Here is a 27,820-nt window from a genome sequence, read left to right on the forward strand (position 1 = left end):
GCCTAGACCGGGGAGTCGGAACTAATAACAGCTTTTATAAACTCCAAATCCAACTCTTCCAACTCCAAGTTGAACGCAGGAAACTCTACCTACAACCCTCAATTCCGGAGGTTGGCAGCTCATCAACTACGAGAAAAATGTGATCGCAATCAAGCACATAACATTGAATCTCGTGCAAGACATTCTTTAGCTAAGTCTATAGCAGCTGATTCAATAGCGGATGTGGTCTTGTTGAAGGCTTTTTGACTTCTATTGAGAGCAAAGTCCTTACTTACCAGACCGGGCTACTTGAATAAGCAGAAAGAAAAAATGTCACGAACCCAACTCCTAGGTCACTAGGAAGAAGAATGGAGGGAAATAGAAGAGGTCCTGTAAAGAAGCTTTCATTCGATGCTTCTGATTCAACTCCCAGACAAACAAGGAAGTATGCGCGAAGATAGGGTTAGTCCCTGCGGCAGGCATTATCCGGGAACGATTATCCAGGAACTTACAGAAGGTTGGCGTGACACGCCTAAATCCACAACGCTTCAGGCGAAGAGATATATCTTTCCGCTTTAGCGGCTTGAACCCTTCGATCAAGAGATACCTTAAATAAAATCAACTAAGTAGCTGACCTCTTAGACGTTCGTGGGTATTCAAATTCATACATAATCTTCTCCGACATGAGATAGAGTGAGAGGGCCTGGCCTATTCCATAGAACAAACTCAGCAAATCTTGATCCGTATTCCACCTCAGATGGTAGAAGGGGCAACTCAGCCTTGTCTTTTTCTTTGGGCTAGGAACCCAGGAGAATGTTCAAAGCGATAAGAGAACAGGTCTTTTCAGAGAAGCTCTTGCCGCTCTTCTGTTAGAGCTCTTTAGTCCCATTCCTAACAACAGGGGACTAGCTACAGGGAACAAGGGAACAAGGGAACAAGCTACACAGGCACTAGCAACTGGGAACAAGGGAAACACCAACTCCCAACTTCCCTAGCCCAACCTTCTCAACTTCCCTAGCTTGCCTGGCCCAACCTTCCCTTCCTTTCCTCACATCCCTAACCAACTGACCTAATCCACCTTCCCCTAACCCACCTTCTTCTTTACTAAACAGAGAACCAGACCCACCTTCCTCTCCATGTTCTTCTACTTCCCTCTCAAATACCGCTTTCTTCATCTACAGTTCTTCCACTACCTCAAAACCACTCCTCTCACCCCATGCTTACCAGATCAAAGGCTGGCATAAACAAACTAAATCCCAAGTATAGTCTCACTATTACTACCACTATTAAAAAAGAACCAAAATCTGTTATTTTTGCCCTTAAGGATCCAGGATGGTGTCAAGCAATGCAGGAAGAACTTGATGCTCTCTCTCGGAACAAGACTTGGATACTTGTTCCACCTCCAGTTAATCAGAATATTCTTGGTTGTAAATGGGTCTTCAAAACCAAATTACATTCTGATGGTACTCTTGATCGCCTAAAGGCTCGCTTGGTTGCTAAAGGGTTTCATCAAGAAGAAGGTATTTACTTTGTTGAGACCTACAGTCCGGTTGTGAGGACAGCCACTATTCGTACTATCTTGAATGTTGCACAACAGTTAGAGGTTGGCCAATCAATCAATTGGATGTTCAAAATGCATTTCTCCATGGGTATCTTCAAGAAAAAGTTTATATGCATCAATCTCCTGGTTTTACGAATCCTATTCATCCATCCCATGTGTGTCTGTTGAAAAAGGCTCTCTACGGATTGAAACAGGCGCCTCGTGCTTGGTTCGACAAGTTTAGCGATTTTCGATTTTCTTCTGGAGTTTGGGTTTGTCTGCAGCTCAGCTGATCCTTCTCTGTTCACGTATCACAACAATTCTGATGTCATGTATCTGCTTCTCTACGTGGATGATATTCTTCTCACGGGCAGTTCCAACACTCTGCTCAATATGTTGATCTTTCAGCTCAGCTCCACCTTCTCAATGAAAGACCTTGGACCAGTCCACTATTTTCTGGGAATTCAGATCAAAACTCATCCTTCGGGTCTGTTTCTATCCCAAACCAAGTATGCTGAACAGATTCTGAACAATGCAGGGATGTTAGATTGCAAACCTATGTCTACTCCTCTGCCCCTTAAGCTCAACTCCTCTGTTTCCACTGCTAAGTATCCGGATCCTTCAGACTTTTGCAGCATTGTAGGTGCTCTCCAATACTTAACTCTCACTCGACCAGACATAAGTTATGCCGTGAACATTGTCTGTCAGCGAATGCATGAGCCTACACTCGCTGATTTTGATCTCCTGAAGCGTGTCCTTCGCTATGTTAAAGGCACCATCTTTCATGGGCTGTATATTCACAAAAATAGCAAGCTCAATGTTCAGGCCTTCTGTGATAGTGACTGGGCAGGATGTACATCCACGAGGAGGTCTACAACTGGATTCTGTACGTTTCTCGGATGCAATATTATCTCCTGGTCCGCAAAACGCCAGCCTACAGTGTCTCGTTCTTCTACGGAAACGGAATATCGAGCCCTTGCACTAACGGCTGCGGAGCTCACTTGGTCATCTGCTTCGAGATCTCGGGATCCCTCAGCAATGAACACTAACTGAAAGCGGCCGAGAATGAGTACCTATCCCTTACGGGAATCGAACCCGTGTCTTCGACATGAAAAGACGATGTCCTAACCACTGGACGAAAGGGACCAAAAGGCCATTCTTCATATACCTCAGCTCCGAGAATAGAAGTGGTTGTGGATTCGAACCACTGACACAAGGATTTACAGTCCTTTGCTCTAACCAGCTGAGCTGAACCACTTTTCCAAAAGTCTCTTCTTTTCTTCATCGAAGAGCGCCCTACCTTACCACTTGACTAGTAAGGGAAAAGCCCTTTACTAATCTAATTAATAGGGAAAACTTCTTCGTCAAGCTTTAGAGCAGCTCTTTCAATTGACGACTAATCTCCCAACATGCTCAAGAACCGAGAGCCGCCCAGGGACTGGACGGCCATAGGGAGCTTACTTATGAAGATAGGCCGGTCAAACAAAAAAACGCGCAACGGGCTCCCCGCTCCTAGTCACTAAGTAGTGCTCTTCTCATTTCGCCCGCCCGTTTCACTTCCGCGCCGGAGGAAATGGGATTCGAACCCATGATACAATCTTCTTGTATGTCGATTTAGCAAACCAATGCCTTAAGCCACTCAGCCATCCCTCCAAGTTGTTGATCGGAATTTTTTGTGCGGTTGGTTGCCCGAAGGGGGCTATCTGACCCGATCAACTTCGTAAGCCGTAGCGCGCTAGCGCGCGTACTCTTCCTCTATCTATGAGCGAGACAGGCGTTCATCATCCAGAAAGATGCACTGACGTCGTCCCATTGAATGAAGATCTGGGCGAAGTCCGTTGGAATTAGCCTTGATAAAAGGTAGCTTTTTATTTGACCCCTTTCCCTTTTTTTTGAGAGCAAGCGCCTAAAGGAAGGAAAATAAGAAAAAAAAAGAGGACGAAGCAAACTCGACAAAACACATCTTTTTTTTCTATACGAAATTTGTTCGACCGAGAATCTCTTGGTGCGCTTCGATACTGTTAGCATTCGCAGTCTGATAAGTGGTGGATTTATGAGGGCCCCCCATAGCTTTTTAGAACCTTGGTTATTTTACCTAAAACGAAAAGAAATCAACCTAAGATTCTGGGAGCGGCGTCAGTGACTGACTCCTTTTATGCAATTCGAAATTATAAGGATGGTCACAAGTCACTCAACTCACTTCTTTCTCTTTCCTCACACGTACTTCTATAGCTTGCTTGATGACTACTCTGAAAGACTGATTGATTCTGATGGATGATCCATACGCGCGTGTACAGTTCTTTTTGAATGGCGAAATGGCTCTCCTGGAGTGAGAAGGCAGATCGATGAGGCACAAGAGTGCTAGTTGGACTGAGGTGGGTGAAAGATTCAATTCATTCTCCATCTTCACCGTTAAGCTTCTTGACTAGACTTTTTGATCTTTCTCTGTCTGACGCTCGTCATCTCATATCATCAGATAAAACGACTATTAATTTCAAGTCAGTCAGAATTTGCGGGATCTTGACTGTGAGGAGCAAGAAAAGAAAGAAGAACTCATCAGGCAAGAAGGGGACTTTTCACTCTTTCGGAGATGTAATAGAAGATGCAGACTTCGGGCATTCAAATGACTTCCTGTTCTGGAATGTCAAGCCATTAGTAGTAGATGTCGGCATTTCCTAAAGAAAGCTGTTTGAGTAGCAGGAGGACCCGCGGAGCGCTAATGAATAATCGAAGGCGGATTAAGAGAAGAGAGCTGTTAGCGTAGATGAAAGTTGCGGGTTAGTGCTCCAATATCCTCAGTAGATAGAGGTAGAAGAAGAGCTATAACAGTATACATAGTAGGTAGCGAGATCAAATCAAACCTAGTGCGTCACTATCATCTTACGCACCGATCGGTCTATCTGATCAGGTTCAGTATCCAATCCTGTGTAGGGCGGGGGAGCTGCTAGTTCGCTAGGAAAATAGAAAAAGAATATAGAAAATCTATAATCAGTCAATTGCAATTGGAGAAGAAAGTTAGATATACTTCTCGCTAATCCTTCTTCTTTTGATCAGCCTAGCATCTCCCTCGTGCTTATTTATTCTTTAACTTTTACCTACTGCAAGACACATGCCCATCCCAAGAGCGCTATGAGTTCATAGAGTGGAGAATTCTTCATGGTTCATCCTTTTTTCATGCAAGGCTAGTACAGATGGTGAGAATGCTCTGGAAGAAGGTGTCCCAGTCCGTAGGGGCACTTTCAATCAACCCGGTGGGCGCTCAGTGACTCGACTGAAACGAGAAGGTACTTAATTGGTCCAACGGAATTCTGCTTTATCATGAAAGTTATCGACCGAGGAATTCCATTTCGGTAGCAGGCTTCTAAATACGCTGCTTGCCCGAACCAAGGACCTTCACATTCTAATCAAAGGGAAGATGCTAAGGGTACCGATAACTTCTGATTATGGATTCTATCCAAGGATCGGGTTCTATCTATGATTGGTGCGACGAATGCGATGACTCTTGGTTAAGGCCTTGCCTTCCCTCATCGATCAAAATGGCCAGTCACAATTGTTGCGCCCTGTCTCCCTGCCCTGAGTACGTCCTGGAAAGCGAATTCTTAAGCTTGGCCCCTCTCTTTATTTGAAATGCTTTAGTGAGATTCACATCTCGGGAATATTCTTCGATACGAGCTACTGTACCTTTATCTTATAAGAACCCTTCTCTACAACCTTCACTATTTTATTAGTTTCTAGTAAGTAAGTCTCCTGATGCTACCCAGAAGCTCCCTCCTGATTCTCGTTGTTAGGTATTTTACTTAGGAAAGAGCAGCACTAATGGGATATTTTTATTAATGGTATTCTGCTACCCTCTCCTTTTAGTCGAGTAATCAATCCCTCTCCTCATCAACAAGTGGAAGAGTCACGTCAGTGCCTAAAGGTCAGTTTTAAACTCCGAGACTGCAGCTCCAGCAGAATCCTTCCTTGGTTCAGATTCCTTCCCTGCCTTGGGATGCCTTACTTTCTTTAAGGGAAAAGACAGTATGATGGTGGTTTTTTTCCCTGACTTCTGTTTTAGTCGATCGAGTAGTAACCCACTAGTTATTCAAGCAGTTTTCTTTCCCCTATCCCTTTAGCTTTAGTCGGCCGAGCAGGTTCTAACCTTTTCTTTTGGTCGAGTACCTTCGTTCCTCTTCCGAGTGGTCGAGTAACTCAAGTTCCTCCTCTACTAATTAGTTGAGCCATTCAGGCCACCCGATCCCTGTCCCTACCGGAAGCCTACTGTCTGACTCTTAGCCTAGCTACTTAGATTAGACTGAGCGAAACTCTGCAGCTGCTTAGTTAAGTTCTGCTACTGACTCTCTTTCAGTTGAGGTGGAATCAAACCCTTCTTTGGCTTAGGAAAAAAAACACCTCTACTTGTTAGTCTTGCTTTTTTTCAATTCTTTTGGTCGAGGAGTAAGCCTCACCCCAAACCGACACTCTTTAACTTAATTACTTTTCTTCCGGCGGGGCATTTTCTTTCCTTGCGTGGATATCTTTTACTAGTGAAAGCGGCATCCCAACTGTCGAATGATTGCTAATCCTCATTTCCAAAAAGCATAACTCCTATCCGTTGCATCAGCCTCCATCTGGTTCCTTCATTTCAGTCTTAGTCCAGCTTGTAACTAACTCCAAACCCTCTTTCTTTCGAGCGATGGGATTTGTGACGAAAGCAAGGAAGACTCTTAGTTGTTGAATGCGAGTCATTACATAGGTGGAATTTTATAAGCTTCTTTAGGCCCGGCTAGCCCGTAGAGTCTTAGGGGTTTTTCCACTTTTCCTGACGCAAGGTCGGGGTCTTTACGAATAGGACAAATATACACCAACCCTTTGAAGGATGAGGTTCCAGTTCGCCATTCCTATTATTTATAGGCTTCCAGTCTCCTCAGAAGTCCGCTCTTCTATCTTCGCAGAATTCACTTGGGTCTCTTACTAACCTTCGCATCTAGGGCATGATGTCTTTATTTAAGATGTCAATCGTCTTGTTATTTTCAATAAATTTTTCCAGGCCTCTCTACGGGATTGGAAGAAGGAGAGGAGAAGGAGAGAGTGAAAGGAGATAAGTAGATGTTATCACAGACGGAGATGCCAGTGAGAATACTGAACAGACAACAGCTGAGGATACACAGCCTAAGCTTTTTGACCATAAACCATCCAATAATAAAGAGAAGATGTGGAAGGGTGAAAGATAGTGTACTAACGAGAAAGGTGAAAAGCTAGGGAAATTTCTGTTCAAGTTTCAGCTTGATAGCTATATCTTTCCTTTCTTAACTGGGTTTTTTAACTTCACATATAGCCCATCAGCTTGTGACTTCGCACACTCTCAGTTTCGAGATTGGGAATCGACAGAACTGCCCTTTCTTAACTTAATTATAAAGGGTAGCTTAGCTGGTTAGATTTACTGAAGGTAATTCAATCGCTGAACGTTGATAATAGCTTTCGAGAAGAGATCCTTACTCTCCAGCTAGTTAAAACTTCCCCGATTAGTAATGCTCTCACCCTGGGGACATATCTCACCTTTGTCAGCAAAACAGTAGAACCATCTTCATTTCTCAGTCTCACACTTCCTATTCCCTTTACTGTTGACATGGTGTCATTTGCCATCTTTACTTGTTTCACTACCAGCATCTGATAAACTTACAAACCATTCTCTTCTTCCGAAAGAACAACCTGTGTCAAGTATCCAGACTTCCCTTTGTTAGGAATCCCTAATTGAAAGTGAGAAGGGACCTACACTAGTATATAAAGGACATGGGCCTCTCCACTCATTGCCAATTGGTTTTTAGTTGGAAGCCCATGAACACTCACATGGTATCAAGAGCCATGGAGGGTTCTCTTAAGTCTTATCCTTTTCCTTCCAATATCAATATTACTAGTTGTGTCTCCATTAAACTCAACGATCGGAACTATCTTTTATACGACGAAGGAAGGGTGCGATTGAGTCTGCTGAACTTGGGCGAGAGATGTGACTTCGTTCCTTTCCTTTCAGTCGAGTTATTTAAACCTCTCCAGAGCTCTGGTGTCTACGAGAAGCTTCATGAGTCAAACAATTGAGGAAGCCGATACTTATACTTTGGTAGAGAATCTCGCATAAAGCAATGGGAGTCATGGCTCGGATTATGATCGGACTACAAGGAAAAACAATGATGAATCTCATCATGCCATCCAAGAGCTGAATGCAAAAATGGATAAGATATTGAAGCGTGACCAAAAGAAAAGATGACGGTAAACTCTTGTGAAGAGTATGGTGGATATCAAGGGTACCAAGACTTTGGTGTTGAAGGGTATGAGGAGCCACAAGAAGAGTTGAACTATGTTGGAGGTCAAGGATTCCAACCAAGGCCTTTCAACGAAGGGTTCCAAGCTAGAGGGGCTACTGCTCCAACAAAGACCACCTTACCAAGCGCCCTACCAAGCACCTTACCAAGCCCCTTACCAAGCTCAAGGGAGTTCTTTTTCTGCTCCAACTGCACCAGATAGTGAGGTGAAGCTAATGTTGCAACAATTCCTTGAAGGACAAAAGAAAAGTACCATTGAGATGAACACAAAGATGGACAACATGTACAATGATCTTAATGGGAAGTTTTAAACTTTGGCCTCTCATGTCAAATCTCTTGACAACCAAGTTGCTTAAACCGCCTCTTCATCAAAGAGACCCATGGGAACACTACCCGGTAAACCGGAAGCAAACCCAAGGGAACATTTTACATAATGCTTAGAAGTGGAAAAGAGCTTGAGGAAGTTGTGAGAGATGATAAGGAAGAGGAGCAAGTTGTTGTGAGAAAGGCTAAACAGATCGTCAACTTTCCCTTGCTTGGCATGCTCTCATCAGCAAGGTATGGCTTAAGGCGCTGGCCATTCACCGTGAAGTGTTCACCATTGACATCCCAAAGCACTACCGCTCCATACGGTTTCACTTCCTTTATGCGAAAGGGTAAAAAACATCTAGATCTCAACTTTCCTGGAAATAACTTGAGTCTAGAGTTGAGGAGCAGCACTTGGTCATTTACCTTGAACTCCCTTGGTAAGATCTTCTTATAATGCCAAGCCTTAGTCCTCTCCTTGTAGATCTTTGTGTTCTCGTAGGCCTCTTGCCTTATTTCGTCGAGGTGGTTCAATTGGACCAACCGCCTTTCCGAAGCGGTTTTTATGTCATAGTTCAACAATTTTGTAGCCCAAAAAGCTTTGTGCTCAATCTCAACCGGCAAATGGCAAGACTTCCCATAGACAAGATTGAAAGGTGTGGTTCTTATGGGTGTCTTGTATGCCGTCCTATATGCCCATAGCGCATCGTCAAGCTTGGTGGACCAATCCTTTCTTGTTTTCCCAACCGTCTTCTCGCTTTGATTTATCGGTTGGAGATTTCCACTTGGCCACTTGTTTGAGGATGGTAAGGAGTGGCAACCTTATGCTTCACACCATGTTTTCTTCAAAAGGTTCTCAAAAACTTTGTTGATGAAGTGAGATCCCCCATCACTAATAACCACTCGTGGTATACCGAATCTTGGGAAAATCACTTTCTTAAACATTTTTAGCACAACCTTGGCGTCATTAGTGGGGCTCGCAAGAGCTTCCACCCATTTTTAAACATAATCTACCGCCATTAGGATGTATTGGTTTCCATGAGAAGATGGTTTTTTTCATGAAATAGATGCCCCACACATCAAATACTTCTACTTCCAAGATAAAGTGTTGTGGCATCTCATTCCTCTTTGTAAAGTTGCCCTTCCTTTGGCAAGCGTCGCAAGAAGAAACAAACCCATGAGCATCCTTGAACGTGGTTGGCCAATAGAATCCTGCTTGTAAAACAAACCTTGGCCACTGTTTTAAATGTTGCGAAATGTCCTGCATACTCCGATGCATGCATGGCAATGGTAGAGAATGCCCTTCACTTCCTCTTTTGAAATGCATCTCCTAAAAAGACCATCGGAGCATCTCTTATACAAAAATGGCTCATCCAAAAAATAATGTTGCACATCTCGCAAGAATTTCTTCTTCCTATATCCATGGAACATTGGAGGCTCTTGATCACAAGCCAAGTAATTAAAAAAATCGGCATACCATGGAAGGTCATCTTCCATGCTTTCCAAAATCATAACCGCGGGATACTCTTCCTTCAAATATTCGAGCACATAATAGACTTTCTCTTCGGGGAGGCTATCATCTATCGGTATGTCCTCCTCGACCCGAAGTCTAGACAAGTGATTCGCGACTCCATTCTCAATTCCTTTCTTGTCCTTTATAACCAAATCAAACTCTTGGAGAAGTAGAATCCATCTAAGTAGCCTCGGTTTCGCGTCCTTCTTTGCCAATAAGTATCTCAAAGCCGCGTGGTCCGTGTGCACTATTACTTTGGAGCCCACCAAGTAAGACCGACCTAAACTTCTCAAAGGCGAAAACTATGGCGAGGAGCGTAAGCGCGGTGGTGGCATAGTTGACTTGCGCGTCGTCCAAGGTTCTACTAGCCTCATCTTTTCCCCCTCCCCGGATCCATCATCCTCGAGGAGGAGGAAATCTAAGTCCAAGACTCTTTTAGTAAGACTATGGATTGCTAATCTGCCTACGCGGAAAAGGAAGCCTTCTCCCTCTCAAACTAAAGAGTAAAGATAGCCCTTCCTTGCCCTAAAATACATGTAACATTGGATTTGCTAGTATTCCTACGGGGCTTACCCCCAGAGCCATCCTAATCCATCTTGCTAATGTTCCTAATCCATCTTTGCTAATGTTCCGGTCTTCAAACAAGAAAGAGCTAGGGGGCTCGTTCGACCTGACGCTGGTTAGACGTGAGGTCGAACATGTCCCGCTTCGCCCTATGGCACTAAGTAGATGGCGCTCAACTTCCTGTCCTTCCTTTGCCCCAAAACGGCTCCAACCGCGTAGTCACTTGCATCGCACATGACCTCAAATGGTAAATTCCAGTTGGACTATGGGCGCGGTCACTAGAGCCTCTTTAAGCATCAAGAATGCCTCAAGGCATTTCTCATCAAACACAAAAGCCACATCTTTGCATAAGAGTTGTGTGAGTGGCCTAGCAATCTTCGATAAATCCTTGAGAAATCTTCTATAAAACCCTAATGTCCTAAGAAGCTTCGAATACCCTTTACCAAGTTTGGTGGTTGCAAACTTGTCATCACCTCAATCTTCGCTTGGTCAACGAATTTTTTACTTGTTTTGAACAGTATTCTAAAGACACGTCTTACGAAAAGCAGATTTAATTTTTTGAGGAAATTATTAAGTGGGATTCTGAAACGTATAATTACAGCTTGCACTTTTAACGAGGAACTCTCGCAATTAGCTCTACTTTCTTTCTTTCTGGTTTTGGTGTTCCGATATCTTTCGTAGGATGAGTTCGATCCATTAGGTTCTTCAATTTGTTCAGAAAAGAAACAAGAAAGAAGAAAACATCTTTGATTACGATTAAAAGGAACAATCTCAAATAGACCAAGATCTAATTTCGGGTCATTTCTTGGTGAACATGATCTGCCATAATCTCTTCGATTCCTTCATTTATGTGCCAGAATAAAGATAGATTTGGTAGGAAAGTGGAAGAGACTTTATTGTATATGATAATCAAAGGGAGTGGGAAAGCTGCAGTAATTCTTTGGAAAAGCCCGGTTCTCTTTGTCTTCGAGCTTTCATTTTGTAATCCACTCTTTCGTTCCTTCATATACCTCCCCACCAATAGATAGAGACAAATAGGAATAACCAAACTACGTCTACAAAATGCCAGTACCATGCAGCTGCTTCAAAGCCAACGTGATGCTCCTTCGTCAGATGACCAAGATATTGCCGAATACCACATATAATCAAGAAAAGAGTACCTATAATCACATGAAAACCATGAAAGCCTGTTGCTAAGAAAAAGGTAGAACCATAAATACTATCCGAAATAGTGAAGGGTGCTTGATAATATTCCATTCCTTGAAAGCCAGTAAATACTAGAGCCAATAAAACGGTAGCTACTAAAGCATAAACTGCTCGTTTTTCTTTCCCCGCGAGTATAGCATGATGAGCCCAAGTTACGGCAGCTCCGGATGAAGGGAGAATAGGGGTATTAAGAAAAGGGATTTCCCAAGGATCTAAAACCTCAATCCCTTTTGGGGGCCAAATACCTCCGATCTCTACCGCAGGTGCCAAAGAAGAATGAGAAGAAGCCCAAAAAAAAGCAAAAAAGAACATAACCTCCGATACGATGAACAGAATAGAACCATATCGAGGTCCTAATTGTACGACTTTGGTATGATGTCCTTCCAACGTGGATTCACGTAGAACATCGCGCCACCATACGAACATGGTATATAGGATAAATATGAGGCCCAAACTTAGAAGTCTTGCACCCCCTTGAAATGGGTGCATGTACATCACACCTCCTACGGTGGTTGCCAAAGCTCCGAGTGAACCCGAAATAGGCCATGGACTTGGATCTACCAAATGATAAGAATGCCTCTGAGATTCAATCATAAACCACTTTGTCTCGGTTATATGTAAACCCCCACCCTTCACCCCCACCGGGCTCTTTATCTTTGGGGTCTAATTTTCTTTCTATCTGACAGGACAAACTAATAGGAAGGGATGGTTCTTTAATTGCATTGATAGAAGTTCTAACTAGAAAAGGATCTCTCTATTACTTTGAGAAGAGAATCGTTGGTTTGACCGACGGAAAGCATGGGAGAAAGAAAGATGCACAAACAGACTTAAATCTATGAAAAGAAAGAAGAGAACGAACGAACGGATTTAGTTCTGGGGAGGTTGGTCCTCGTGTGCATGGATGAGCACACGGAGACACCAATTAAGGAACGCACGGCGTGCGCTTTCCTCCTCTATCCCTGCTAATTCCGTATTAAACCTTCCCCTCCACTCGGCGATTTGCCGATCCCGAATGGAATCAGCTCTTCGACCGAGATGGATTTGTCGTTGGAGGGCTCGTATTTCCTGATCCAGGCGCGCGGTTAATTCCCGACGCCGGCCTGGATCCCCCTCGTTCTGGAGGGCCCGTTCCGTCCCCTCGACCCGTTCCCAAGACTCCGACAATAGGCGATTCCGTGCTCGTAAAGAGTCGGAACTCTCTATTTCGTTGTACAACGACGATACGGAGGGATTGAGAGCAATCTCGTTACCCTCCGTATCGGCAGGCAGGTCTACCTGTGGAACGACAAATAAAGTGGGGGTTTCCAGAAACCCAAGAAGACATAACGAGAGTCTCAATAATAAGATAACTCGCCCTAACTTCGGGGCTATGAAAACAAGAAAGTAATATACCACACCCAAACAACTTTTAGTGCCATATCTTCCAAAACCCAGTTTTGTACCATCCGGTTTGCAACCCCTACTACATCTGCCTTTACGATATTTACTATATTTCGTACGTTTCGGATATAGCACGTCTCCCTTTTTTTTGACTATATGAAATCCACACTTTGACACCTGAGATTCCGTAACGAGTAGATACTTCCGCAGGAGCATAATCGATTTTATGGTTAAATACATTACGAGAAGTTTTTCTATGCTTATAGCATTTATACTTTCGTGGTCGCCCTCACTGAACCGACTTGAATCTGAACTACGATTTTGTTCCCCAACTTGCTTGATTAACGGGCATTTTCGGGGACTAGCCCGCTTCTTCATTAAAAAAGAGGGCGATTGCCCGGTCCTTGGAATCATTTTAGATCGTATCCCCAAGCCTGCCTCCACTTTCTTATGTGAAAGAGGTGCTTGCTTTATGAGACTGAATGGAAACCTTCTTTCTTCGATCAGAATACGAATAAGATCAAAAAGGCCATCATTGGGGCAAACAATGCAATAGCTTCGGTTAGTAAAGGAATTCCATCCACTCCGGCTTAGCTTTCAACCGGTCTTTTTAGGTTACGAACGCCTAGTCGACATAATGTCTGGCGTTTACCTGATGGTTCCCCAAGCCCCTGAGCTCATCAATGAACGGATTCCACCTTTCACAGCGAGCTGTTCCGAAGTTGCGCCTGAGCACAGTGAAATGCCTCTTACGGTCATCTATAGCGTGCTCCCAGTCGTCATGTAGAGCCAACTGGAGAGCACGCTTGACATCCTCTGGATCCTCTAGAGTTATCCCTCGTTGATGCAGGAGAATTTGGGCTTTCCGTACCATGGCCGCCTCCAAATTCTCGCAGGCGCTCGTGATAGTCTCTACCTCGGCAGAGATGCGGTCGTGCTCTTGTGCCCGAGCCTCCCTTTCCCAAGCCTGCTCCTCAGGAATCGGTTGATTGACCGACGAGGAGGTACGCCCGGAACTGGCCGAATCTTCGACCATATCGGATGTATACGTGAACCATTCTGAGGAGGAAGATGCCCCGCCAGGTCCTACGCCATACCATAGAAGGGGTTCTAACAGGAGCAAAGCCTGACCACCCAGTAGATAGACGACTTTGATCCGGATCAAAGATAGCACGAACCCCACTAAGAAGAGATAGAGAATCCTCTTCAGCGGTCCTTTCTTACGAAATCCAAATATAAATACCACTAGCGCACAGAATGAAACGCACGTAGTGATCATTATAGCGCTTCCTTCTGATCCTAGAAAACGTCCGAAAAAACCTGCTACGGAACCACCGAGGAGAGGCAAAAATAGTCGAAGCATATCAATATTAATCATTTTATATTTTTTCATTTTCTTTAAGCTGTTGCACTAAGGTTACTTAAGAAGATTCCCAGAATATTGACTCATTTACTCTCAGGTGCACTTAAATAATTTACGGCGAGCTCTTCCGAGGAATGCTTACAATAGAAGTGGTTGTGGATTCGAACCACTGACAGACGGATTTTCAGTCCTTCACTCGACCAGAGCTATTACCTGTCACCACTTTCTTTTCAACTCGTAAAGGTAAAGAAAGGATCCGCCTCAACTAACTGATCTATCAACTTGATTTCTTCTCTTATGAGATTCTTTTTTAGTGATAGTTAGAGGTCCGAAAAACGAGAGGGAAGAACTCGACTATTTCTCTGATTTCCAGCAACAGCTCTTTCTATCTTTCTGGCTGTTCTACCTACCCATCTCTTTCCTGGTTACTCGATAGATCTTCCCCTGGGATGGATCCTGGGCTACTTAAGATCGGATCAACTTCCCATTTGCTTACTAGCACACCCCGGCATCCTCCCAACTGCGCGCACCTGTTTCCGGCCCTGCCAAGAGAGATCTTCTTCCTTTGTGCTGCACTGAACACTCTCCGAATCATCTTGGCACTCATCAAACTATGCTTTTTTTCCTTGCACTAAACACTTTGTTAATCGTCTGAGCAGCAAACGTACAACTATCTCTTTGTCCGTCTGTGAACAAGTAGTATGAGCCAGTTAAGTGAGCGAAGCAACCCTGAGCTCCTCAGCACACTCCTGCTTTCTCCTCAACATCAACATTCAAATGTTGTAACACTTGACTATATTTTAAAACCAGAAACACAATCGATTCAAAACGATTAATCAATCAATGAAAAAAGACGAGAAGGGTTGATCAATTGTCGGGTTTGGGACTCATTGATTCTCCGCTTCATACGAGGGGAATCACACTTCAAATCAATCAAATCAACCAATCCTATCAATACATGATATGTTGAAATTGTAATCATCGACGATTATTTCTTGGTTGATCCTTGTCGAGGGGAGGATTGATCCAAGCCGTACTCAACTCAACAATCGCTATTATCTACCTTACACCTTCGATCGTCAACTCAAATCCATCGCTTTTATATACATTACTATCGATCGACGAAAACCAACATCACACTTTTCATGTTTCATATCGACTTGGTGGTAGATCCCTGGCAAGAAGCAGCAGAGGAAAGGAAAGAGGAAAGCTTCAATCAAATTTCTCGTCAGTTGATAATCGACTTGTTGGTAGAAGGTGGGAGATATCCCTGCTAATTCGGAATGAAAAGAAAGAACCAATCTTCGTAATTCGAGATGATATCAATTGGAGATTCATCTATCTCCCACAATAAACTTCTACTTTTAGGTTGCTCATCGAAATGTCTATAGTCGAAAACCCACGTTTCGAGGGGTATGAAGGTGATAGGACCTCTGAAATATAAGGGTAGGAAGATTGAACACCACTTATCAGGGCCAACTCAACTCATATTGGTGTGGCATGTGTTGGCATGTTGACATATTGGGCAGGAGCCCTTACCTCTATCAAGTCAAAGTATAAATCCCTGCGAAAAGAAAAGGAAAAGCAAAAGATCAAGAAAAGTCAAAGTTGCTGCGCTAGGAATTGGGAAATTAAGGATGACAGAAATGGGAGATCAATCACCTGTTGTATCTATCCCATCCAAGAAAGCTGGGCATCCGACCCAATAAAGTATCAGATTTAGGGTAGGTCCTTGTAAAAACCTTTCAAGTTGCTTACTGGCAATCGCACGTTTCATAACTTTTCAGGTGCTGATACCCCTAAAACTGAAGAGCCAATAAAAACGAAGGGTACCTTTCAAGGGATAGGTCCCGGGATTAGCAGCTTTGTGCTAGCTCCTACTATTGGCAGATGCGTGACAGCACGCACGTGTAAGATAAAGTCAAGAACTTCCTTTGATGCGCTAGGGATGCGTAAGGGCAAGCATCAGAAAAAAAGAATTCTGATTTCTCATATTACCCGGGGTCCATCCCTGCGAAAAGAGAGGAAAAGCATAAGATCAAGAAAAGGGAAAAGAGAAATCCTCTGATTACCAAAAGAAGAAGAACCGGTTTCAGAAGAGGTCCAAAGGAACTCAACTTAAATTGCTGCTTTAAAAAGAGGAAGACTTAGATTACTCAGATGACAAGGGGATGTTTACAGTTCTGCTTATTGTCCTGCATTACCAGCTGATTTAAACTAGATAAACATATGTGATCAATAAAAGCAAAAGATGGAAATGATTGATTGGATAATCGGTGGCATACTATTCAAAGATGTACGAATCACGCCTTTAATCAATAGAGGTGCACTTGTCGAACTTTGATCTAAAAGGAAGCAGGAGTGGAAAGCCAGCACACTGCTATGGAAGATAAGACGGCTCATAGACGAAAGAAAGTTAACAGATCAGGATCTCCAAGCCTATCGAAGACCGTAGGAGGAGTGTGCTGGAAGACTGGTTGGGTCTCGATTCTTTCCAAAGCAGGCCGCTTTTCTTTAGATTTAGAGGTACCAGCCTCATCGACAGGGAGCTCAAGTCGCTCTAAAGCTGGCCCTTTATCTTTAGCATTTGAATGATTACCCGCTGCTTCACGAGGAGTGTGCTGAATTGGGTTTTCTTCAAGGATCCTTTCAAGGGCTGGACGACGTTTAGACGAAGACAGGTCTTTGCTTGCGTCTAAAGGAGATGTTCTAGGTGTGTGCTGACGACTAAATGCAGCACTGTGCTAGAGGAGAAGCTACTTAAAATTGCTGCGCTTCATTTGCTGCGCTAGGAGTGAAGCCTTTCCATCGCAAGTGAACTGGAGATTCAACAGAAGCCGAACCTCAGTAGATTGGACTCCTATAGTTGTAGCGAACAGGTTTAGAGCAATTTCTGTTCAAGTTTCAGCTTGATAGCTAGGGATTAATGCAGCACATTGGTAGAAAGAGCTACATATGAGATGAACCTGTGTGCTGCACAAAAGGGAAGCAGCTTCCAACTTTAACCCTTGAAACTGGTACATCAGTGTGCTCAACTACGAAGACAGCCAAGCCAAACAAACCAGCCAGCCTGCTAAGCAAAGTCAAAGCTAAATCTCTTTCCGGCAAGGCTATACTCACTTCTAGTGTACGAGTGCTGCTGCTTCTTGGCCTCGCTCTTGCTTTGCAAAGATGGGTCGCAGCCTGGCACTCTCAGTCCCAGAACTAACAATCTCAGAACTAAGAATCAAAGAATCCCAGAACTTTGAATTCAAGAACTAGGGAGATAAGTGGTGAGTTGGGAAGGAATGTTAGGAGCCTAGACCCTTCCCTTACCCAGACCCAGAACTAGGAATCTTATAACTAGGAATGTGAGTAACCCTGACCCTAAGCCAGAGAAGTTGGGTAAGTGAATGTGAATTAGAAGAAGTTTGAATGAAGGGAATGTAAGTGAGTGAAGCAAGAACAATGCTAGCCATAGGGGTTCCTCCAGCTTCGCTGAAGAAGCTAGGTTCCTCCGCAACTAAGCCAGTGACCAATGAAATGAGGGGAGAGTAGCTGATGAAATGAGGGGTGAGTACGTAGATTGTAAACCAACTCATGGGCTATTAAAATATTGTCAGATATAAGCCTTTCCGAAACAAATGCAGACTGTGTAGGAGACACAAGGGAAGGCAGAATCGGTTTGAGTCTGGCCACCATGATCTTTGATATGATCTTATACATGACTGAGCAAAGACTAATGGGTCGCATCTATGTCATTAACCGAGGATTGAGCTTCTTGGGGATTAAGCAAATCTGAGTCAAATTCCAATCCACCGGAAAGGATCCTGTTCGAAAAAAATTCCTCTCCTCCTGGTAGTAGCTATTAATGAGTGATCGGCTGCTAGGACAAGAGGGCAATAGCACCGAGGAACGCCTCTGATCTTCCTTGCGTCTGTCTCTTCCGATTTCTTATCCGCTTTGAGCTCTGTTAGTAGCTTGACTTCCTCTAGTAGCTAGTTTAGAGTTCCTATCCTAGCTGCTAGCTCTTCTTTCCTCGTAGCTCTCTTCTTGTAGCTAGGCAGTTAGTTGTTCCTATCCGACTAGTAGGAAGCGCGGCTATGGAACTAACAGAATAGATAGAGCGGCAACCAATGCTATTAGGAGTTCTTTTCGGTTTCTATACTAGCAGCTAGTAGTCCTATCCCTATTAGCTTTCTTGTTGGCATTCCTTTCGTAGTTAGAATGCCATATACTTGAATTCCATTCGGTCTTGCTGAGCTTAGAAAAGCGCTCCTTTCTCACCTATGTACTCTGTTACCTTAGGAATATCAAAGGGTTGGACCATTGTCTGGAATGCAGGTATATAATTGTCGGGAGTGAGCCTAGCTTCCCTTCCCGTGCCTAGCTCTCCTGGTTCCATCCATCGTGAGAAGGAAGTGCAATGATTTTGCAGTCTGCCAGGCTGTCGGAGGCTCCTGGCGCAAACTGGGAAAAGGACGATGACAACCCGATATTTAGAGGTAGAGGGAACTTTCGGTGGGCAATCAATAAAGAGGATCTGCCAGCACTAATAAGTGGAAAGAAGTCTCAGAAAGGGAGAAGGCACCTCCTTCTACAAGCAGTTTGTATTTTGTGGTGAAGGAGAAAAGGATGGTGAATTCAGGTCGCTGATCTCTTCTCATCCTACACTATGGATAGAGCTAGGGTTGGCAAAGAACCCATGTGCCGGCTCGCTTTTTATTTAGAGATTCAACCTATTGTGACAAATGAAAGTAGGAAGACGTCCGCGCTTACTCTACTAGAACTCCTATTCTAGCTCTTCGTTCTGACTATTACCCGGGAACGGACTGGCACTTCTAAAAAGCTATTTAGGGGAAAAAGAAAAAAAGAACCCCTCCCTCCTTCCTCGCCTACTCTTTGCCGTTGGGCCTAATTTCATTCAATTAGAATATCTGAGGGGACAAATCGAATGAATAAGGGTTGCCGAGCCAAGAATTCGATCCGTTTTTGGAAATCAGACTGAGCTACTCAGGTGAATCCAGTGAAAAAAGATCTAATCCGAAAGAGCTTCAAGCTTAGAAATGTTCTGTTCAGAAGGGGAGAAGGGCTACCTTCTTTCAGATGAAAAGTTGACCGAGGGGCCAGTACTGTGCCAGTAGGGACCACTGGTAGGCTCTTTCTGATGGCAGGACGACGTGGGCGCACGCCTGAAAGCAGCTTGAAATAACCTTCCTCTTTCCTCTCTGGATTCTCTGGAGAGGGTCTTCCCCTGCCTCTCAGAGTAGGGTTCCATTCTGCAAGATCAAAATAGAATAGAAAGAAGTCGTCTTCTACGATAAGGTACTTTCTGTTTTGAGATCTCGTAGCGGCTCTTATCGAGAATGCGAATTCCAATCAGACTCTAAAGTGGAGTCCGTGCCCCTTCCAAAGGTCTCAGAGGAGTACCAAAAGGTGCCATAGTCGTCGCAAAGGTTCAAGCAAGGAGGAAGTCTCATTTCAGGGGGGGGTTTCAGAATTCCCAAGCGCCTAGTCAGTTGAAGGGTCAGTTCCAGGTTAGCGTCCGATTGTGCGCTCTGAATAAATCTAGATGCGGAAGGAGAAGGTCAGGGGTAGCCGATGTTAGCAACCTGGCTACACTTCTTTTTAGTGAAAGGTGAGCTACGGTGCCCCAAACTTCTAGGAGTAGAGATCTCGTCTCTGCAGGTTCGGAGCTCCTATCTCCGTACCGAGCAAAGCACAGGTAATAAATCTCTGGGTTCGGTCTTCCGGTGGACGGGGTGGATCGTAAGCTCCTTCTCCTGAGTCGACCTGAGAGGGCTCTTCCTTGCCTGTTCTTCTAGTTGATGGTTCCTTCTTTCCATTCCTTGGGAATGGTGTCCGTGCTACTGAATCCCTCATTCATCTGCTGTGGTCTCCCCCTGACCTGGTGAGAGTCAGCCAACCCCAGCTAGATGGAATATCCATTATTCTGATGATTCTATTCTGCATTCTCCGTTCAAAACCGTCTACTCACTAAAGAAGGAACAGTAGATAGTAGTGCTTCTAGAAGAGCCCTCTTGGGTGACCGGATGAGAGTCCGAGCCTTCGAACCTCGGGCTTTTTTCTCTTCTTTCACTTCACTCACCTTATTCAACTGTGTATTTTGGGAGGACCTTTGACTTCCTCTAAGACTATTGGGGCCTATTAATAAACCGAGGGGACCCCCAGGCTCTGGATGACAAAGCAGCTCGGACCTTCCATCAACAGGTCAGGCCAACAACTCGGGGCTGTTGATTTGATGGGACTCACTGAGAGATGGGAGTTATTTTTTTTTCCAGAGTAGACAGGCTTGGAGGGGAGGAAGCCCTCGTCAGGTACACTTTCTGAGCTTGGTGTTACGTGGATAGTAGGGGGGAAGGGCTCGCATCAGAGGGGCTCTCACCTCTGTGCAGCAAATCGAGGTCTCGACGAGCCTCTGCCGATTGGACCCGGGGACCTAAGCTTTGCTAAAGCAAAAGGGGTTAACTTTTTTTGACTAGTTGGACTGGTTCGCCTAATCGATCAGCCCCTACCTTATTCACCGTACTAGATTTCCATATTGTGTAAAGCGCCCACCTCGGATACGAAAGAAGGACAGGAGTGGTTCCACTAGCCGATGCTTATCAGCCCTTCCCAGCCTCATCCGTACCTGAATAATAGTCAATCAGTTGCCGAATCGGCATGAAGCCTTCTCAAGTTCCATCCTCTCTTTCCCACGGATAAGCGGTTGCCGGAAGCGACTTTAATGGGCAAGACTTCCTCGTCGGGCCACCTTCAATCTCAATCTCCATTTGCTACCTTCTACTCTTTCAATAGAAGGTCATCAGTCCCCCGAGACTAAACTCAGGTAAGCTTCTTTGAAGGGGGGGGGGAAGTGTGCTGACTCTACTTTAAAGGAGAGGGACGAGACTCGACTAAGAATCCGTTAGCCTTAAGAGAATAGGCCCTTTTTCATTGAGTTCTTTTCCCGATTGCCTTGGCTTATTACTCAGACGAGTTTGATAAAAAGTCCAGTGAATACCCTGTGATTCAGAGAGGGAATCCGGTCTTTAGACAGCCCTTGCTTCTTGGCTGTGGATAGGGCTTTGACTCTCTTGCTAGAAAGCTAACCCTTTACCTTTATCCGGTACTCGGCGGAAGAGTGCTGTACAGCCGGCTCTGGACTTTCCGCTTTGATAGATAGATCTGACCTCCCTCACTCTCTCATCCCTTAGAGAAAAAAAAACAGATATGGAACCTTCTCTCGCTCTGAAACTTCCATAACACTACTAGTAAAATTCCTCTTATTCATCTTCGCCAGGCTCTGGGATTCCTATTCTATCTAGAACAGAGAAGAAGGGGCGTAGCTCTTCTATCGGCTTCTTATTAGTCGTCGTCTGACTCTTTTAGAGACCAGAAACTCTCCGTTCTTGCATCAGGGCGCAGTACTAATTGATTCTTTCATCGTCTTTGATTGCTTTCTTGATTGCTAACCCCTAGCCAACCCTTTCCTCAGCTGATGCCGACATGCCTCTTTTGGGTTATTCTCTAATCACATCTGGGAAGACTCCTCTTTCCACTCGGATCAAAAAGCTGATCACTGTGAAGGCAGATTTATAGCCATAAAGATGATCAGGCCTTAGTGCCCCGGGGCAAAAAGCCACGCTTTGCTCTTGATGGTCAACTCGAAAAAGGTTTGAATAACTTATGTTGGAAGGCTTTGTCTACGGTCTTGTTCTCTTAACTAAGATTCCATTCGTCGAAACAGAAGTACGGCCAGCCCTTTTTTATATATCTCTTTTGTAAGACGCCCTGCCTGAATATAATACCTTATCCTGGCCCGACAAGCCAGTTGGAGTGGTAGTTCACTGTTTTCCAAGCGCATCTAGCTCAATTCTTGTTGGAAGGCTACCTCGGGATATGGCAATGAAGCCTATCTGTGGCTATAGTTTCCTGAGTGAGGGGATTGGAGAGTACGACATATCCTTTGAGGCAGGTTATTATCAGATATTTTCTTTCCTAAAAGAGATGCCTATCTAGTTGATGTGATTAGTGCTTCAGTCTATTAGACTAGGCCCTACCTTTATATGCTATGGGAACCTAGCTTGTTATGCTACGGTTTTTATGGTGGATACTGGTCCTGTTAGGTCGGTATTGTACAGTTGATGGGGCTGCTACCTAAGTGCTGGACTTTTACGGACTGGTACCAACCACTGATGGGTGAAATTATGCTATTATTGGGTCTGACCTTTAGCTGGCCGATTGTCCAGGAAAAAGTGATTACTTCAAGTCTTCGCCACCGCTATCGTAATTAGGTTTCATGCTGGCATTCGAGGCAAGCTATTGGATCTGACATAAATGGTCAATATTAGTCTATTTCATCGAGCTGACTGAAACCTATTTCTAGAAGTTGGATCTGAATAGTTACGTGATGTCTGGTTGACCGATTGATTACAAATATTCGACACAACCGATGTACGTGAATGGGTAACTACTTTTCGGTTCCTTACTATGATATACGGATAGTTAACTATATATAGATATAATTAAGGAACGTCATGCTTGTCATGCTTCTCTTTCTGTAGTCCTCCAACTAAGCCGAGCGAGGTGAAGCGAACCCAGCCAATCAGTCAAGTCGGGGCAAGCTAAGGCAGCTACGCTAATCAAGTGGAGCATAAGTCACACGAATACTGAAACTCGAAGTCAAAGAGAAAGATCATTTAGAACGATAAGGGTGAAAGTTAAATTGGTTGAAACATTCAGAATATAGAAGCCGGTCGAAACAAGTTGAAGAGAGCCAGGTCGAGGGAAGGGAAATGTGAATCGCCCATTTTTGTTTGATGGGATTATTCTTGAGTGGAGTACGATTGCTCTGCTTTATGCTTTGACTCGAGTGACTGATGGAATGTGATGAGTCTCCTTTTTCTCCCATGCTGGTATTGTTTGATTGTCCTTAGTTGGATTGGTCCTTGCATTGCTTTTCTTCCTTGCTCGGGTGAGTGGACTTCTAAGTAAAGGAATCCATTTACCGGTAATCTTTCTGCTTAGCTTGGTAGTACGAATGCGGAGCCTGACTTGCTAATCCCGATGTGATTGTTCCTTGGTAGGTTTCCTTGAATCTAGTGCAATTGTTAGGTGTCAAAGTCTACATTGATTATTGGTCTACGCCGCTTGGCTTACTTTCTCGGTTCCTTCTTAGTCTAAGTCGAGTAGTCTATACCACGGGCATCTTTATGCTGCTGAGCCTAGTTTGGGTGTGAATCTTGAGCCTGACTTGCATATATGCTTTGCTGGCGTAAGTGCCAAATGTGCTGATTGGTTGGTCCTGCTATGCTGAGAAGTCGGCTGGAAGAGTGCAAATTGTGTTTTATGTTTCACTTGCCGGGCTGAGCTGGATGGGGAATGTTCCTTGCCTCGGGTCATAGTTTGTTGGCTGCTCGCCTGTTATGGAGCTGGGCTATTAGTTTGAAGCTGGGCTCCTTGCGATTATTTTGCTGGGCTCGGAAAAGTTTTTGTTCCCAAACTGAGTTCTACCTGAGGATCTTTCCTGGCCTCCTTAACCGATAGAATGGGACTAGTCAAAGGTTGGCAAACTACTTCGCATTGGCCTTTTCTTCTTCCGTGCTTTCCTTAACTTCATGCTTTTCTGCTTAGATTGCTGAAATCCAATAACAATAATTAGAAGGAATGTTGAAATGAAATAGAAGATAGAAATCCAATAATCCAATAGAATAGAAAGAATAGAAGATAGTACATATGCACTCTTAGTTCAGCCCTTCGGATGGTATGAAAGGTATGAATATCTTGCTCGCATAAACCGGGCCTTCATTGCCTGGCACTACTCTCTAATTTGATAACTAAAAAAAGTGCTTCCGCTGCTGAGCAAACTTTGTAGTCTGTATTCCCATCAGGCCTAAACTTTTCGACTAAAAGCTAAGGGGCTAATACTCTATGCCACCCTGAGTTGACTTGAGATTATTGGATTGTGCCGATGGCTGAAGTGTCAACTTCTTTTGTGCCGCAACCCGCTGCTACTTAGTTCCCTAGCTAGATTCAGCTGTGCCAGGCAACTCCCCGATTTGTCTAATGACAACCTATTTATCTGTCAAAGCCACAACCCTTCCCTCTGCGAAGTCACTCCAAGTCTGCACCAAATTCCGGAATCGAGATGGAGGGCTAACGGCTAAAGCTATGCCGAAGACAATGCTGATGACGAAAACAATGAGGCGGATTTCGGACTGTGTTTTGACTACAAGGGATAACTCCACCTGATCCCTCGCTTTTCCACTAAATGGGCGCTCACTAACACATAGAAGGGAGGCTAGCTACAAAGAGGTCAAACCTTGCGATTGCCATTCTACTGCTTCCCCCCAATGGGGATACTACCAACTCCCTTATGGTTAGTCCCATTATTGATGTGACTTCTTTGTTTTGAAGAAGCATCTCAGTCTATTCTTCTACTCGCCTTATTTGTCCAAGTATAGGAATAAAAAGAGAAGTTTTTGTCTTCTGACTAGGATTGCGTTAGCCTAACTTGGTCTGTTCATCGCGACGAGGAGCAGCAGCGGCAACATCACATAATCAATCGAATCCCACCTATCTAGCATCAAAGTAACGGAGGGTAGCGTTTTAGCCCAACTCATGGAATACTACAAAGAGCTACCAATGCAAAAGAACAAACATGGGGAGCAGCAAGAGCAAGATGACAAGCGGAGTAAAGCAGCGATGGAAAGCATCAATGCGACAAAGCAACAGTCGAAGAAACAGCAAGGGCAAACTACTATCGTCCGGGCGCTAATCAATACGAAAAGAGGGACACGCATCTCGAGACCTTACCTCGTCGAGTCGTCGAGAGCAGTGATCGGGAGGGACTGACGACCTTCATTCTGGTCCTGGAATCCTTTCAATTTGAAACGCGAAAGGTGCCCAATCTCATCACCGGTGCCTGCAGCCAATTAGCTAGACCCAGGCTCGTGATTAGCCCAAGCCAAGAAGCTAAGAACTGGAATACTGGCATGCCCTGTGCCCTTTCTTCGATTGGATCTTGACCCTGAAATGCTCCTATACCCGGAAATAGTTCTCAATGGACTTGACCACTCTTGATAGTCAACCGATGCACCATGCTATAGAATGCTCCTTAGTGCTACTGGCTGATACCATATGACTACATTACTTTTAGAAATGACTCTACGCGAGATGACTCTATACTCAACCGATAAACAGTCACATCATTTTTCTCTGTGTTAAGTTTGATATGTGATTTTTCTGTAAAATCCTTAGCAATTTCTACTCCCTCTCCTCTGTTTAGGAATGATCGTAGGACCTTCTCTCTTCCTTTGACTACCGATAGTGTTGCTCGGGAGTTTTCGTTCCTTTGGCTTAAAAGCATACGTACTTGCTTCAGAATGCACTGGAGTCCCCGTTTAGAACAAAAGTTAGTTAGGGTCGCGAGATGGGCTGTCATGCAAAACCCGGTCCAGGGCTCTCGTCCTTATATAGAAGCGTGAATATGCTCTCTTTCCGCCACCAAATGGTGGGACCACGACGCTAAAGCAGACAGTGCAGACACTAATTCCTATTATGACCAGCTCATTTCAGACAAGTCTATCCCATGCTTCCATCTGATAAAGGGTTAATTAGTCGATCGTTAACAAAAGTCAAATCGAGTCCAGCAGCCACAGCTCCTCGGCTAATCTAAGTCCTTACTTTGCATGTCAATCCTAGAGCGAAAATGAAATGAAGTTGACAGAGACAAGTGGCTTTTTCATTGGCTGCTTGGGCTTGGATCCCGGCTTGCTCCTCAATTGTGGGAGTTGGTCACCATTGTTTCGTCACCATATTGAGTGCTATTATAGAATAGTGGGAATTAAAGTCAGATGCCATTTCCTTGACACATTTACATCTCCTTAGATCTTGAGATGAGCGTCACGATCTATACCGATCCCATGCAGTAGTGGGCTTATCGAGAAATCCATTCCATCTCCCATAGCGAGAAAGTTACCAACGCGATTTCCTTTCGTAAGACCTATATTGGAATTGCAAAAGTTCATCTCCTATAGTTATAGTAGCAAAACCTTTAAAGCCTCTTTTCTTCCCTAGAGGCACCAGAGTAAGCTGGGCAAGGGCACAGTGCAGAGAAAGGAGAAAGCAGCTGAGCTATGGAAGCATGAGATCTTGAAGCTATGATAACCGTGCTAGTCGTGATGACGTAATTGATATACAAAAGGTTCTTTTATTGATGCTGATGAGCTGGCTCAACTATGACATTTGAATACCCTTGCCTCTGCACGACATATGGATCGACCACTGCATCCATAGAACACGTGCGAATGTATGATCAAAAGTACTTTCCGTCTTGGGAATTGGTAGAATCAGAAATGAGTGCTTCATACAGATCTATGATTAGACTAAGTTAGGGTACCAGTGGTGTCGTTTGCAGGGCTTGCCAAGGGCGCTACACCGCCATGATAAGTACTCGTAGGAAACGCGTGGGTACTTTTGAGCGTCAGATCCTGTAGGTTGATAGGACTTCCGTCCAACTATCCAAAGAATATATGATATGCTGAACACATACAAGTTGACATGGTGACACAAAGCTCTTCGCCTGCTTCACGTGGTCACGGTATGGGCGAAAGGGTCTATCATCACATGGAAAACAATCGAGCCTACCGCCTCACAGAAGCAAAGTAAATATCATGGCACGTCAAGGTGCTACTAACCACTTTTTTAGCCTAATCTTAAAAAACAGAAAAGCGATAGCGAATTTCTAGTCTGCCCAGATGGTGGTATCCGTGACTGCTCCGTGAATTCCGCTAAGTAACCGCGAGTGCTGCGTCGGCGTACAGGTGGGAGTCTTCTTCTTTCTTGTTGAAGAAGCGAAGAGGTGAGGTTTGGATTTGGATTGGTCTCTTAGGTTGTTCCTTCGGTCCTCTTCCTCTTTCTCGAATCAACCGTAGAGCTAGGATTGGAAAGAGGGGGAATTAGGCTGCTGGTAGGTGGGAGAATAGGCTTTTGCTCTTTTAGATTGAAAAGGAACCGACACGTAGTAGTCCGGTCCGTAAATTCCAGCCTTTATTAAGCCGCTGAAAGGCTCTTCAAGACCACATACGCTGGGGAAAATAATCAACATTATAGGCAAGATTGAAATGCAATCCATTCCACTTTAGTATCCTGACCTGAAGGTGATCACCGGAACGATGACACTGAGCGAGAAAACCCTTTTTTAGGGAAACCTAGCTTTCTCTAACAAACTTATTTCATAACTTTGATAGAGGAATCATTCGAAAGTTCGGATGGATGGAGCCTTAGCCTTTCACTAATAGACAGAAGTGACATAGTTGCTCTACGAAGAGCAGGCAATATTCTTTTCGGACTAAGCCCACTAGTTAAGATATGCACAGCTGCTAAAGCAACTGCCAATTCCCAGAAGAAAGAAGCCTAACCTATTATATTATAGAGGCCCTCCACTCTGCTAGCTGTGCCCACTAGATTAATAAAGTAGAGTTCCGCCTGTCTTTTCTTTTGATGTAGGCTTCCACAGGTTCCACTCTCATCCTTTATTCTCTTGATACTGATATTGATAGTCTTCCTTGCCCTTCTTTCTGTGAGTGTAGCGTGGAAGTCTTTGATATTGTGGTCCCAATCCTTTTCTGTATCCGTTCAACTTATCCAATTTGATAATATACTCTTCTGCTCTGCGAGCCTTTCAT

The 27,820-nt window shown here is 44.3% G+C and overlaps 7 protein-coding genes, 4 non-coding genes and 4 pseudogenes across 16 annotated transcripts; 4 read left to right on the forward strand and 11 right to left on the reverse strand.

The window, feature by feature from the left end:
• Positions 1-327: 327 nt before the first annotated feature.
• Positions 328-1,154, reverse strand: AT2G07772 (uncharacterized protein; the record flags this gene model as incomplete). The annotated part of the gene is made up of 3 exons (NM_147272.1): positions 328-586; positions 706-769; positions 938-1,154. 3 exons carry the CDS (start codon positions 1,152-1,154, stop codon positions 328-330), a joined length of 540 nt encoding a protein of 179 aa, NP_671805.1.
• Positions 391-974, forward strand: AT2G07628 (uncharacterized protein; the record flags this gene model as incomplete). Its single annotated transcript, NM_001335319.1, has 2 exons — positions 391-496; positions 781-974. 2 exons carry the CDS (start codon positions 391-393, stop codon positions 972-974), a joined length of 300 nt encoding a protein of 99 aa, NP_001324156.1.
• A 78-nt stretch (positions 1,155-1,232) lies between the features above and the next one.
• Positions 1,233-2,717, forward strand: AT2G07683 (annotated as a pseudogene; the record flags this gene model as incomplete). Its single annotated transcript has 1 exon — positions 1,233-2,717.
• Positions 2,594-2,665, reverse strand: AT2G07752. The gene has a single exon. It is a non-coding gene; the product is annotated as a tRNA-Glu (tRNA).
• Positions 2,704-2,778, reverse strand: AT2G07753. The gene has a single exon. It is a non-coding gene; the product is annotated as a tRNA-Tyr (tRNA).
• A 306-nt stretch (positions 2,779-3,084) lies between these two features.
• Positions 3,085-3,172, reverse strand: AT2G07754. The gene has a single exon. It is a non-coding gene; the product is annotated as a tRNA-Ser (tRNA).
• AT2G07774 (uncharacterized protein) lies at positions 3,116-4,000 on the reverse strand. Its single transcript, NM_147273.3, has 2 exons — positions 3,720-4,000; positions 3,116-3,425 (listed from the first exon to the last, which is right to left on the reverse strand). The coding sequence occupies exons 1-2, from the start codon at positions 3,921-3,923 to the stop codon at positions 3,279-3,281; spliced, it is 351 nt and encodes a 116-aa protein (NP_671806.1). The 5' UTR covers positions 3,924-4,000; the 3' UTR covers positions 3,116-3,278.
• Positions 4,001-7,291: 3,291 nt separating this feature from the next.
• Positions 7,292-8,581, forward strand: AT2G07685 (annotated as a pseudogene; the record flags this gene model as incomplete). The annotated part of the gene is made up of 1 exon: positions 7,292-8,581.
• Positions 8,582-8,711: 130 nt separating this feature from the next.
• Positions 8,712-10,724, reverse strand: AT2G07686 (annotated as a pseudogene; the record flags this gene model as incomplete). The annotated part of the gene is made up of 1 exon: positions 8,712-10,724.
• Positions 10,725-11,003: 279 nt separating this feature from the next.
• On the reverse strand, positions 11,004-12,001 carry AT2G07687 (Cytochrome c oxidase, subunit III; the record flags this gene model as incomplete). Its single annotated transcript, NM_126741.2, has 1 exon — positions 11,004-12,001. The coding sequence occupies one exon, from the start codon at positions 11,999-12,001 to the stop codon at positions 11,204-11,206; it is 798 nt and encodes a 265-aa protein (NP_178782.1). The 3' UTR covers positions 11,004-11,203.
• Positions 12,002-12,222: 221 nt separating this feature from the next.
• AT2G07629 (uncharacterized protein) lies at positions 12,223-12,852 on the reverse strand (the record flags this gene model as incomplete). Of its 2 annotated transcripts, none has more annotated exons than NM_001335320.1 (3): positions 12,223-12,682; positions 12,720-12,774; positions 12,800-12,852. In NM_001335320.1, 3 exons carry the CDS (start codon positions 12,850-12,852, stop codon positions 12,275-12,277), a joined length of 516 nt encoding a protein of 171 aa, NP_001324158.1. The 2 variants fall into 2 exon arrangements, with proteins under 2 accessions (NP_001324158.1, NP_001324157.1); NM_001335321.1 differs by having other exon boundaries at positions 12,275-12,682; positions 12,800-12,825.
• Positions 12,853-13,397: 545 nt separating this feature from the next.
• On the reverse strand, positions 13,398-14,177 carry AT2G00460. The gene has a single exon (NR_143622.1). It is a non-coding gene; the product is annotated as an uncharacterized misc_RNA (transcript).
• Positions 14,178-17,147: 2,970 nt separating this feature from the next.
• Positions 17,148-17,984, reverse strand: AT2G07784 (annotated as a pseudogene; the record flags this gene model as incomplete). Its single annotated transcript has 1 exon — positions 17,148-17,984.
• AT2G07631 (uncharacterized protein) lies at positions 17,598-18,785 on the forward strand (the record flags this gene model as incomplete). The annotated part of the gene is made up of 4 exons (NM_001335322.1): positions 17,598-17,640; positions 18,304-18,350; positions 18,438-18,473; positions 18,756-18,785. 4 exons carry the CDS (start codon positions 17,598-17,600, stop codon positions 18,783-18,785), a joined length of 156 nt encoding a protein of 51 aa, NP_001325118.1.
• Positions 18,786-22,922: 4,137 nt separating this feature from the next.
• Positions 22,923-23,340, reverse strand: AT2G07632 (uncharacterized protein). The gene is made up of 2 exons (NM_001335323.1): positions 23,332-23,340; positions 22,923-23,118 (listed from the first exon to the last, which is right to left on the reverse strand). Exon 2 carries the CDS (start codon positions 23,084-23,086, stop codon positions 22,958-22,960), a length of 129 nt encoding a protein of 42 aa, NP_001325120.1. The 5' UTR covers positions 23,087-23,118; positions 23,332-23,340; the 3' UTR covers positions 22,923-22,957.
• Between the last annotated feature and the right edge of the window lie 4,480 nt (positions 23,341-27,820).

The sequence above is a fragment of the Arabidopsis thaliana genome, chromosome 2 (assembly GCF_000001735.4).
Source record: "Arabidopsis thaliana chromosome 2, partial sequence".
NCBI lineage: Eukaryota > Viridiplantae > Streptophyta > Magnoliopsida > Brassicales > Brassicaceae > Arabidopsis > Arabidopsis thaliana.